This window comes from Salvelinus fontinalis, chromosome 39, assembly GCF_029448725.1.
Source record: "Salvelinus fontinalis isolate EN_2023a chromosome 39, ASM2944872v1, whole genome shotgun sequence".
Classification (NCBI taxonomy): Eukaryota; Metazoa; Chordata; class Actinopteri; order Salmoniformes; family Salmonidae; genus Salvelinus; species Salvelinus fontinalis.
This window is the reverse complement of record NC_074703.1, coordinates 7,843,399-7,856,464: the sequence shown is the minus strand read 5'-3', so window position 1 is coordinate 7,856,464 and position 13,066 is coordinate 7,843,399. Positions and strand designations below refer to the sequence as shown.

Genomic DNA, 13,066 nt, shown 5'->3' with positions numbered 1-13,066 from the left:
TAGGCCCCTCACCCGGCGTCTCGAGTCCAGAATGGCACGTACTGTGTACGCCGGGGACCCCTCGATCTCCAGAGGGGGTGGAGGGACCTCAGGCACCTCACCTTCTTGCAGGGGACCAGCCACCACCGGCCTGAGGAGAGACACATGAAACGAGGGGTTAATACGGTAATACCTAGGGAGTTGTAACCTATAACACACCTCGTTTATTCTCCTCAGGACTTTAAACGGCCCCACACACTGCGGCCCCAGCTTCCGACAGGGCAGGCGGAGAGGCAGGTTTCGGGTCGAGAGCCAGACTCTGTCCCCCGGTGTGAACACGGGGGCCTCACTGCGGTACTGGTCAGCGCTCCTCTTCTGCCGTTGTCCTGCTAACTTTAGCGATTCCTGGACGGCTTTCCAGGTGTCCTTGGAGCGCTGTACCCATTCCTCTACCGCAGGAGCCTCGGTCTGACTCTGGTGCCATGGGGCCAGGACCGGCTGGTAACCTAACACACACTCAAACGGGGACATGTTCGTTGAGGAGTGGCGGAGGGAGTTCTGAGCGAGCTCAGCCCAAGGAACATACCTCGCCCACTCACCAGGCCGGTCCCGGCAATATGACCGCAGAAACCTGCCCACATCCTGGTTTACGCGCTCCACCTGCCCATTACTCTCGGGGTGAAAACCCGAGGTCAAGCTGACCGAGACCCCCAGTCTTTCCATAAACGCCCTCCAGACTCTGGACGTGAATTGGGGGCCCCGATCAGAAACGATATCCTCAGGCACCCCATAGTGCCGGAAGACATGGGTAAACAAGGCCTCCGCAGTCTGCAGGGCCGTAGGGAGACCGGGCAACGGGATGAGACGGCAGGACTTAGAAAACCGATCCACAACGACCAAAATCGTAGTACTTCCCTGGGACGGGGGAAGATCGGTAAGAAAGTCCACCGATAAGTGTGTCCACGGCCGTTGTGGAACGGGGAGGGGCTGTAACTTCCCTCTAGGCAAGTGCCGAGGAGCCTTGCTCTGAGCACACACCGAGCAGGAGGAGACATAAAATCTCACGTCCTTAGCCAACGTGGGCCACCAGTATCTCCCTCTAAGACTCCGCACTGTCCTCTCGATGCCAGGATGACCCGAGGAGGGGAGAGTATGAGCCCAACGGATTAGTTTATCCCGGACCCCTCCCGGCACGTACTGAACCCCTGCTGGACAGTTAGGAGGGGTCTGCTCTAACCGTGAGGCTCTCTCTATCTCCGCGTCCACCTCCCATACCACCGGTGCCACGAGACATGAAGGTGGAATGATGGGAGTTGGCTCAACGGACCGCTCCTCGGTATCATAGAGACGGGACAGCGCGTCGGCCTTGGTGTTTTGGGAGCCTGGTCGGTACGAGATGGTGAACTGAAACCGGGTGAAAAACATGGCCCATCTAGCCTGACGCGGATTTAGTCTCCTCGCTTCCCGGATGTACTCGAGATTTCGATGGTCAGTCCAGATGAGAAAAGGGTGTTTCGCCCCCTCAAGCCAATGTCTCCACACCTTCAAAGCCTTGACTACAGCTAACAACTCCCGGTCCCCCACATCATAGTTTCGCTCCGCCGGACCGAGCTTCCTCGAAAAGAAGGCACAAGGGCGGAGCTTGGGTGGTTCGCCCGAGCGCTGGGACAGCACGGCCCCGACCCCCGCCTCGGACGCGTCCACCTCCACTATGAACGCTAAAGAGGGGTCCAGATGCGCCAACACGGGCGCATTGGTAAACAGCTCCTTCAGACAACTGAAAGCTCTGTCCGCCTCTGCTGACCAACGCAAGCGCACCGGTCCTCCCTTCAGCAGTGAGGTAATGGGAGCAGCCACCTGACCAAAACCCCGGATAAACCTCCGGTAGTAATTGGCAAACCCTAAAAACCGCTGCACCTCTTTCACCGTGGTCGGAGTCGGCCAATTACGCACGGCTGTAACGCGGTTCTCCTCCATCACCACCCCGTAGGTGGAAATACGATAACCCAGGAAGGAAACGGCCTGTTTGAAGAACTCACATTTCTCCGCCTTGCAATACAGGTCATGCTCCAACAGTCGCCCAAGTACCTTACGCACCAGAGACACATGCGCCGCGCGGGTGGCAGAGTAGATCAGGATGTCATCAATGTACACTACCACTCCCTGCCCGAGCAGGTCTCGGAGAATCTCATCTACGAAGGATTGAAAGACAGCTGGAGCATTTTTTAACCCATATGGCATGACGCGGTACTCATAATGGCCAGATGTAGTACTAAATGCAGTTTTCCACTCATCTCCTCCCCGGATACGCACCAGATTAAACGCACTCCTCAGGTCCAATTTTGTGAAGAAGCGTGCCCCGTGAAATGATTCCACCGCCGTAGCGATGAGAGGTAGGGGGTAACTAAACCCCACTGTGATGGAATTTAGACCTCGATAATCAATGCACGGGCGTAAACCGCCATCCTTCTTTTTCACAAAAAAGAAGCTCGAGGAGACAGGTGATGCAGAGGGCCGAATGTATCCCTGTCCCAGTGATTCAGTAACATATGTCTCCATAGCCGCTGTCTCCTCCTGAGACAAAGGATACACGTGACTCCTAGGAAGTGCAGCGTTCTCCAGGAGGTTTATCGCGCAGTCCCCTCGTCGATGGGGTGGTAATTGGGTCGCCTTCCTTTTACTGAAGGCGATAGCCAAATCGGCATATTCAGAGGGAATGCGCACGGTGGAAACCTGGTCTGGACTCTCCACCGTAGTCGCACCAACGGCAACTCCTAGACACCTGCCTGAACACTCCTCTGACCACCCCTTCAGAGCCCTCTGTTGCCAGGAAATCACCGGGTTGTGCTGAGCTAGCCAGGGAATTCCCAACACCACTGGAAACGCAGGTGAGTCGATAAGGAACAGACTAATCTGCTCCTTATGACTACCCTGCATTACCATGTCCAGTGGTACCGTGGCCTCCCTGACCATTCCTGACCCTAATCGTCGGCTATCTAAGGAGTGCACGGGGAAAGGTAACTCTAACGACACAAGGGGAATCCCTAGCCTTAATGTGAGCCCCCGATCAATGAAATTCCCAGCTGCGCCTGAATCGACTAGCGCCTTATGCTGTAGAGAGGGAGAAAACCCGGGGAAATAGGTTAACACAAACATATGACTAACAGGAAGCTCTGGGTAAGTCTGGTGCTGACTCACCTGGGGTGATCGAGTAGTGTTCCGCCTGCCCTCCCGACTCCCAGAAGAGTTCCTCCAGCACCGGTCGGCCGTGTGCCCTCGCCGACCACAACTGGTACAGGAGGACACTCCTCCTCCGGTCCCCCTTGACGCTGCCCCCCCTAACTCCATAGGGATAGGAGTAGGAGGGCTGGGAGGTGGAAACGACAGGACCTGTTCCGAACGTCCGCGGGCAGCCAGCAGGTTGTCGAGACGGATGGCCATGTCAATAAGTTCGTCCAGCGTGAGTGTGGTGTCCCGACACGCTAGCTCCTCGCGGACGTCCTCCCTAAGGCTACATCGGAAATGGTCTATTAAGGCCCTGTCGTTCCACCCTGCTCCTGCAGCCAAGGTCCTGAACTCCAGGGCAAAGTCCTGTACGCTCCTCGTCTCCTGACGCAGGTGGAACAGCCGTTCACCCGCCGCACGACCCTCTGGTGGGTGGTCAAACACAGCTCGGAATCGGCGGGTGAACTCAGGGTAATGATCCCTCGCCGAGTCTGGGCCATTCCACACTGCGTTGGCCCATTCAAGAGCTCGTCCAGTCAAACAGGAGACGAGGGCGCACACGCTCTCCTCTCCGGAGGGAGTAGGACGAACGGTCGCCAGGTAAAGCTCCAGCTGAAGAAGAAACCCCTGACACCCGGCCGCCGTTCCATCATACTCCCGTGGGAGCGCCAGCCGAAGAGCCCCGGAGCCGGATGCTGAAACAGGAACAGGAGGTGTTGGAGGAGGGGGTGCTGGAGATGAGGTGGGAAGGCCACTCCTCTCCCATCGATCCATCCTCTCCATCATTTGGTCCATAGCCGACCCAATTCGGTGGAGAACACTGGTGTGATGGAGGACCCTTTCCTCCATCGATGGGAGAGGAGACGCGGCTGCTCCTGCTGGTTCCATTTTGTGTAGGTGCGGGATTCTGTCACGCAGAACTAGGTTGGCGAAAGAACCAGACGCAGAGAGAGAGAGAGCCGCTTTGGAAAAAATATTCCTTATATTTTTTCTTAATTCAAAACTGAATAAGCCCGAACATCAAGGGCGCAGAGAGAACACTTGCCAAAACCCAAACATACACACACGTAACAAAAAACAATCCCGCACAAAACAAGGGCGGGTCAAACTCCTAATTATAGGGATACTCATTACGAAACAAAAAACAGGTGCCACTAATAAGACAAAACAAACAGACAAATGAAAAAGGGATCGGTGGCGGCTAGTAGGACGGTGACGACGACCGCCGAGCACCTCCCAAACAGGCAGGGGAGTCAACTTCGGCGGAAGTCGTGACAGTGTAAGGATAACAGGGGTAAAGGTCCCAAAAACTTTGAGCAGAAAGCATGCTCTGCTGCCATGTCCATATTTGGACAGGAGAAGGTGACCAAATAATCTGGTCAAGAGATGCTTTTCAAAGGATTTGTGGTTGACAAGTATGAATAATCTCAAATTCCAGCTAAGAACACTGTTCCAATGGACCTACAGTTGAAGTCGGAAGTTTACATACACCTTAGCCAAATATATTTAAACTCAGTTTTTCACAACTCCTGACATTTAATCCTAGAACAAATTCTCTGTTTTAGGTCAGTTAAGATCACCACTTTATTTTAAGATTGTGAAATCTCAGAATAATAGTAGAAATGTATTTATTTCAGCTTTTATTTCTTTCATCACATTCCCATTGGATCAGAAGTTTACATACACACAATTAGTATTTGGTAACATTGCCTTTAAATTGTTTAACTTTGGTCAAACATTTTGGGTAGCCTTCCACAAGCTTCTCACAATAAATTGGGTGAATTTTGGCCCATTCCTCCTGACAGACCTGGTGTAACTGAGTCAGGTTTGTAGGCCTCCTTGCTCGCACACGCTTATTCAGTTCGGCACACACATTTTCTATAGGATTGAGGTCAGGGCTTTGAGATGGCCACTCCAATACCTTGACTTTGTTGTCCTTAAGCCATTTTGCCACAACTTTGTAAGTATGCTTGGAGTCATTGTCCATTTGGAAGACTCATTTGCGACCAAGCTTTAACTTCCTGACTGATGTCTTGAGATGTTGCTTCAATATATCCACATCATTTTCCTATCTCATGATGCCATCTATTTTGTGAAGTGCACCAGTCGCTCCTTCAGCAAAGCACCCTCACAACATTATGCTGCCACCCCCGTGCTTTACTGTTGGGATGGTGTTCTTCGGCTTGCAAGCCTCCCTCTTTTTCCTCCAAACATAACGATGGTCATTATGGCCAGAGAGTTCTATATTTGTTTCATCAGACCAGAGGACATTTCTCCAAAAAGTATGATCTTTGTCCCCATGTGCAGTTGCAAACTGTAGTCTGTAAATGAGAACGTGTTCTCAATTTGCCTACCTGGTTAAATAAAGGTGAAAAAGTCTGGCTTTTTTATGGCAATTTTGGAGCAGTGGCTTCTTCCTTGCTGAGCGGCCTTTCAGGTTATGTCGATATAGGACTCGTTTTACTGTGGATATAGATAATTTTGTACCTGTTTCCTCCAGCATCTTCACAAGGTCCTTTGCTGTTGTTCTGGGATTGATTTGCACTTTTCGCACCAAAGTACGTTCATCTCTAGGAGACAGAAAGCGTCTCCTTCCTGAGCGGTATGACGGCTGCGTGGTCCCATGGTGTTTATACTTGCGTACTATTGTTTGTACAGATGAACATGGTACCTTCAGGCGTTTGGAAATTGCTCCCAGATGAACCAGACTTGTGGAGGTCTACAATTTTTTTCTGAGGTCTTGGCAGATTTCTTTAGATTTCCCCATGATGTCAAGCAAAGAGGCACTGAGTTTGAAGGTAGGCCTTGAAATACATCCACAGGTACACATCCAATTGACTCAAATGATGTCAACTAGCCTATCAGAAGCTTCTAAAGCCATGACATAATTTTCTGGAATTTCCAAGCTGTTTAAAGGCACAGTCAACTTAGTGTATGTAAACTTCTGACCCACTGGCATTGAGATACAGTGAAATAATCTGTCTGTAAACAATTGTTGGAAAAATGAATTGTGTCATGCACAAAGTAGATGTCCTAACCGACTTGCCAAAACTATAGTTTGTTAACAAGACATTTGTGGAGTGGTTGAAAAATAAGGTTTAATGATTCCAACCGTAGTGTATGTAAACTTCCGAATTCAACTGTATTTATATTAAACATATATCAACATAACATCATTTGAATAACTCTCAAAATCCATTCCCAAGATTCCATTTAACTATTACCTAATTTAATCAGTTAAATGTGTCATAAACAACGACAACAACATAACTCCCTTGCTATTTGTGACTTCTCAGCGTGGCAAACAGCACTTGTTGTCGTGTCACTGTCCATGCTGTTTCCAACCTGTCTCTTTAACACCTCATCTCTATCTCTAACAAGAGGAGGAACTGCTCCTGACTACTCCGAAAACCCCTCAGGAGTCTGGAGGTACAGTAGGCTCAGGGGGCTCTGGGTTGCCAGAGGTTGACTTGGACATTAAAGGTCAGTATCCAGCACAAACACTAACTATTCAATCAAAACCTGTAACCAGGCTTTTGGGGTTATAGGGTCTATTCTACTTCACTATACAGTATATGGGGTCTATCACATTCCCATATTGAAACCTATTTTCTCATATCTTTATATGAGTTGTCTCTTCCATTTCACCCCAGAAACCCTAGTTTTGATTGAATAGGGTTATTAAATATTATATTTATGTGCATCCTGTTAAAACTGATCACAAACTGGGTTGAAGCCATATGTATCTGTAATGTCCGTTACACGACTTATGTCTTGTCCTTACCTGTCACAAACACTAACATGTGTCTGTCTGTATCATATGTTTACTATCAAGTTGCTCTACGATATGAGTCTGTAACATCTGTTATCGTCATCTTCTCCTAACGTCTGTGTTATAACCTGTCCCGAACACCATTTACACAATATGTCTAACATTGGTAATGAACTACACCTCAACCATAGCACCTCAGCAACAACCCTCATAATGTGCACACCTATGTCACATCAAAAGCTGCGTCCAATCCAGACTTGACAACATTTCTTGATGCAAGAGGTAAAACAAACAAATCATATCAACACTGAGTACACGTCTCCACCATTCTACAAACCTATTGTTACTGCATCGAAGGCTGGTGGCCTAAACTTCATCACACAACATCTCAGACCTATCAACTGTTCTCTCAAATGTATCGCCTACCTCCATCTTACTTCCTTGTCCTGTCTGTCTGTCCCAGGTATGCCTACCTGCCTGCTGTGCACCTGTCTGGGTGGTTCTGTCTACTGTGATGATGTGAAGCTGACCAGCGTGCCGCCTCTCCCCAAAGAGACCACTCACTTCTACGCCCGCTACAACCACATCACCAAGATCAACAAGGGCGACTTCGCTCAGATGAGTAGGTGTCACATGTTAAAGGCACAGCCCGCTAGATTTCCTGCTGTTCAATGGCTGTTTCAATTAATGAAACCACGTGGAACAGTCTGAGTACTTTACCGTCTCTCTCTTGCAGACAAGCTGAAGAGGATCGACTTGACCGCCAACGAGATTGCATCCATCGCTGATGATGCGTTCTCCGGCCTGCCCGTGTTGGAGGAGCTGGTGCTCCGTGAGAACGGCGTGTCACAGCTGCCTGCCCTTCCGCCCGTGATGACCCTCATCGACGCCAGCCACAACAACATTGGCGCCACAGGCATCCACAAAGAGGCTTTCAAGGTATGTAGGTCTGACAAGGATTACAAACAATTGATTTCCTTTTGTGAGTGCTGGGATGAAACAAAAACAGGGATGTATTGAGAGACTGTCTGGCATAAAGGACTCCTCTAAATGTAAACAATGTTGTGTTTTGTTTAGGATATGACAGGTCTGCTGTACCTGTACCTAACAGACAACCACATCGACCACATCCCTGTGCCCCTACCGGACAGCCTGCGCTCTCTGCACCTACAGGTACCTGCACTTCTGCCTCTTTACTGTCCTCTTGTGGGTGATGTGGGAACTATAGGATTACCCCATACTGTACACTGGTGGTGACTTGAGGGATTTTTGCTCAACTGACCACCGTGTTCCCTCTTTCTGCAAGCTGTTTCAAAACATTCTGGACAATTCTCTGCCACCAATTCTCTGCCATTCAGTTATTAGGGCAAATTATTGTATATTTAAACTGTACTTTTCTCCAGCACTCTGGCAGACCTGTGCAGAATCTCAAGGCCCATAAATAAATTTTTATTTTACTAGGCAAGTCAGTTAAGAACAAATTCTTATTTTCAATGACGGCCTAGGAACAGTGGGTTAACTGCTTTGTTCAGGGGCAGAACGACAGATTTTTACCTTGTCAGCTCAGGGATTCGATCTTGCATTTCAGTTACAAGTCCAACACTCTATCCACTAGTTGGTGGTTAGAGCACCATAATGAATGTGTTGTTTGGCAGTGTTTTCTTAGACTTCAATGCCTTGTTTTCCAGCGCAACAACATTCAGATGATACACGAGGACACGTTCTGCAACCTGAAAGACTTCAACTACATCAGGAACGCACTGGAGGACATTCGCCTGGACGGCAACCCCATCAACCTCAGCAGGACCCCACAGGCCTATGTGTGTCTGCCCCGCGTCCCCATCGGAGCCCACATCTAACCACACACTGATCAATACACACACATTTTTACACAGCTCAACTCATTGTCTACGAGACATATGTACATACCATACACACACTTACCTACTGGACAGATCCTAAAAGTTGTCCAGTCTCAGTTCAATTGCAATCTGCACATACAGTAAACACCGGAACACAGTATCTACCAATCTTGCCTAATTTAAGTCTGATCAGTTGTTTACATTTACATTACATTTAAGTCATTTAGCAGACGCTCTTATCCAGAGCGACTTACAAATTTGGAAAGTTCATACATATTCATCCTGGTCCCCCCGTGGGAAATGAACCCACAACCCTGGCGTTGCAAGCGCCATGCTCTACCAACTGAGCCACACGGGACCACAGTTGTTGATTGCATACATAACACACAGTGAGCGAAATGGTGTGTATCTCTCATTCCTACACACACACACACACACACACAAATACACACCAGATAATTTTGTCAAAAGCCAAACTGTTCAGCAACTTGAAGCAAACAAAAAGACAATGAAAATGTGACATTTTATTGATCCAACAAACATTGTTTAATGTCTGTTCACGACAACCAGTAATATTGTTTAAATATGTTTTTGTAAAGGGGGAAAAATTATATTACAGAAATCTAACACTATTTAAAAAAAACAATTATACTAACAAACGAATTGAAGCTTACTGGAACGCTAAATTGAATATCAATGCAATAAAAGCAATTAAACAAGCATTTGTAAAGTCTGTACTGTAATATAAAAATATATTCTGAAGTCACTTTTTTTTTACATGAACTGCAATATTTGGCATATTACATTTCAAAGTTCTTGTTATGACCACAATAGCCTATATCAATAAAGATCAAGACTATTGTATGACTGGGGAGGGGTTTCTGTTGGTTGTGGATGGGGTTAACAAGAGGAAACAGCCTGCTATTGTGTGCTTTGTATGGAAATACCACAATTGAATAAAGTTGTTTTGATGACCTCAATGGCTTAACATTTTAATTGAGAATTGACCGGTAAGGTGTGTAACTGCAAACTGATTTTGAAATGAACTGATTGAGTACAACTGTTTAGGCAGTTAATGTTCAAATACTTCTAGCCCAGATAACAATAGGCATCTCTGAACAGTAATACAAAAAGGATTTGTAATTGAAAACTTTGTACATTAATAGAAAATAAAACCAATACAAATGATATCCAATTACTTTCCAATTGAATAGTCTAGTGTAAACAAAAATGTAATTGTTCTTCACATACGTTCAACCAACTTTTCAAACATCTTGAGGAATCTCTCGGTTCTTTCCAACGACCCAACCACCCTCTGTCCTCCTGTTTTACAGCTTTGTCCTTCCGCACCGTTCTCCTCCGCTGCTCTACCCTCCGCCAGTAGAACTCTGTCTCTGTCCACAGCCAGCCTGTCTCTGGCCACCTGCGCTTTCTCCTTCTCTATCAGCCCCCTCTCCCTCTCCACCGCTGCCTTCTCCCTCTCCAGTTGGGCACGCTCCCGGTCCAGGTTGGCCATCTCTCGTTCCAGCCCTGCTTGCTCTCTCTCCAGCGCCATCCGCTCTCTCCCCATCACCTCTCGCTCGCCCTCCAATGCCGCCCGTTCGGTCTCCAGGGTCGCCCTCTCGGTGTCCATCTCATCCAGGTCGCAGTGCATCCCCATCACCCCTATTCCGCCTATCATGGATCTCTTCCTGGGCCGGGCGTCAGGGAGAAAATCACTGTCGCTAGTGCCCGGGGGGAGTGGGCCGATGATGGGGGCTGAGCCTGCCAGACGCCCCTCCATTGCGTCACTCATCAGATCATACCAACGCCAACTGTGGGGGAACACCTGCACCCCTGGGGGAGGGTACTTCAGCTCCTGTCCCCAAAAGAAGGATAAACAGTATTAGTAGGTAGTCAGATAATGAAGTATTTGTCTCTAGGGCAGGGTTATTTAGAACTTTACAAGGATGCCAATTAAAGGGTCAAATTCAGAGGTTTCCATCCTGAGGTACACACCCCTTCAAATTAGCAGATTCTGCCATTTCAGCCATACGTGTTGCTGACGTGTATAAAATCAAGCACACAGCCATACAATCGCCATAGACAAACATTGGCAGTAGAATGGCCTTAAGAGCTTAAGAGCTCAGTGACTTTCAACGTGGCACCGTCATAGGATGCCACCTTCCCAACAAGTCAGTTCGTCAACTTTCTGCCCTAGTCAAATGTAAGTGCTGCTACAGTGAAGTGGAAACATAGGAGCAACAACGGCTCAGCCGCAAAGTGGTAGGCCACACAAGCTCAGAACAGGACCGTCGAGTGCTGAAACACGTATCACGTAAAAATAGCCTATCCTCAGTTGTGACACTCACTACAGAGTTCCAAAATGCCTCTGGATGCAATGTCAGCACAAGAACTGTTTGTCGGGAGTTTCATGAAATGGGTTTCCATGGCCGAGCAGCCGCACACAAGCCTAAGATCACCATGAGCAATGTCAAACGTCGGCTGTAGTTGTGTAAAGCGTGCAGCCATTGGACTCTGGAGCAGTGGAAATGCGTTCTCTGGAGAGATTAATCCCGCTTCACCATCTGGCAGGCAGACGGACAGAGAACGCATCCTGACCCAATGCATAGTGCCAACTGTAAAGTTTGGTGGAGAAGGAATAATGGTCTGGGCTGTTTTTATGGTTCGGGCTTGGCCTCTTAATTCCAGTGAAAGGAAATCTTAACACTACAGAACACAATAACATTCTAGATGATTCTGTGCTTCCAGGTTTGTGGCAACAGTTTAGGGAAGGCCCTTTCCTGTTTCAGCATGACAATGCCCCCATGCACAAAGCAAGGTCCATACAGAAATAGTTTGTTTAGATCGGTGTGGAATAACTTGACTGGCCTGCACAGAGCCCTGACCTCAACCCCATCAAACACCTTTGGGATGAATTTGAATGCAGACTGCAAGCCAGGCCTAATCGGCCAACATCTGTGCCCACCATCACTAATGCTCGTGGCTGAATGGAAGCAAGTCCCCACAGAAATGTTCCAACATCTAGTGAAGAGCCTTCCCAGAAGAGTGGAGGCTGTTATAGCAGCAAAGGGGGACCAACTCCATATTAATGCCCATGATTTTGGAATGAGATGTTTGACAAGCAGGTGTCCACATACTTTTGGATATGTAGTGTATGTAGGATGCAATTGCTACCTTGTATCTCTTCTTCAGATTTTCCCATTTTTTCATTGCCTGGCTGGCAGTCATCTTCCCCTGCAAGCCCATGTGTTTGAGGATGGCCCTGCAACAAAAAGGTACACAATGATAATTTCGATTTCAAAAACATACACATTGACTCGTCTCAATGACAGGTAAAATGAAAAAAACGTATCTAACAAAACGTGTACTGGGAGGATCTCGGGTAGGTATCTGAACTCACCTCCAGGCCAGTCGAGAGGCATTTCTCCTCCCCGTAAACATGTAGCGATTTGATACGCGCAATTTCACAAAGTCCATTGTTTCATATTCGGACACTGAAATAAATAAATATGTTTTAAATCACTACATATACAATGTAATTCAAATTAAATAACATTCACATTTTGACTAATAGGACAAATGTGGATCGCGCCGTCTGATGCCTACGCACGCATCTGTTCGAACAAGTATTCGAGACAAGGCGCCATGATGTCCCCTTTGTAGGTAGCGTTACCTAGCTTGCTTGCTAACTAGCTCGGAGTTCCTTACTTCATTTGTAGTCCGAAATAAACATATAAAGGATAAATTGACTACTTACATTTGTATGTGTATTCTGAATTCACTTTCTTTTTACTTTTCTTTTTTGCATTATTAGAGTATAGCGGTAGCGTGTGTTCGATGTTTTCCATTGTAGCATCCATGTTAGTTAGCACAGCGAAGGGACCACAACGGAGTGCACTTCGTCTCTTCCGCCCTTCGTCTCTTCTTCTTCGTGTTGGTTTCCGGCCGCAGACTAGTCGCTTATAGGCATGTTGCTTCCACCCACAGTTCAGACTGCGCACACGCACCACATACTACCATTCCTCACCTCACATTCGCAAGTGCCACTGCCTACAACAGTACGTTTTATTACTAAAGCTGTAAGATATCCTGCGGGTCACAGTCTAGCTAGCGGCTCAGGTACATATTTATGACGAATTTTGTGTTATACAAATATCAAATCAAACTTTATTTGTCACATGCTCCGAATACAACAAGTGTAGACCTTACCGTGAAATGCTTACTT

General features: G+C 47.6%; 2 protein-coding genes across 2 annotated transcripts in view; one reads left to right on the top strand and one right to left on the bottom strand.

The window, feature by feature from the left end:
• Positions 1-9,922, top strand: part of LOC129838478 (collagen alpha-2(I) chain-like) — a 28,647-nt gene extending 18,725 nt beyond the window's left edge. Inside the window, exons 6-10 of the mRNA XM_055905462.1 lie at positions 6,586-6,687; positions 7,440-7,598; positions 7,713-7,915; positions 8,054-8,149; positions 8,665-9,922. Coding sequence (XP_055761437.1) covers positions 6,586-6,687; positions 7,440-7,598; positions 7,713-7,915; positions 8,054-8,149; positions 8,665-8,835 — 731 coding nt within the window. The 3' untranslated portion in view covers positions 8,836-9,922. The remainder of the gene's footprint in view (positions 1-6,585; positions 6,688-7,439; positions 7,599-7,712; positions 7,916-8,053; positions 8,150-8,664) is intronic.
• si:dkeyp-38g8.5 (uncharacterized protein LOC568385 homolog) lies at positions 9,350-12,789 on the bottom strand. Its single transcript, XM_055905460.1, has 4 exons — positions 12,599-12,789; positions 12,242-12,335; positions 12,016-12,103; positions 9,350-10,696 (listed from the first exon to the last, which is right to left on the bottom strand). Exons 1-4 carry the CDS (start codon positions 12,699-12,701, stop codon positions 10,082-10,084), a joined length of 900 nt encoding a protein of 299 aa, XP_055761435.1. The 5' UTR covers positions 12,702-12,789; the 3' UTR covers positions 9,350-10,081.
• Positions 12,790-13,066: the final 277 nt, after the last annotated feature.

Bases quoted from the DNA above. Each gene is read 5' to 3' on its own strand.
- si:dkeyp-38g8.5 (XM_055905460.1), bottom strand. From the start codon at position 12,701: ATGGATGCTACAATGGAAAACATCGAACACACGCTACCGCTATACTCT. The intron at 12,336-12,598 runs GTAAGTAGTCAA...TATTTATTTCAG, and splicing joins TTCAGAATACACATACAAAT to TGTCCGAATATGAAACAATG. The intron at 10,697-12,015 runs GTAGCAATTGCA...TTTTGGGGACAG, and splicing joins ATCTGAAGAAGAGATACAAG to GAGCTGAAGTACCCTCCCCC.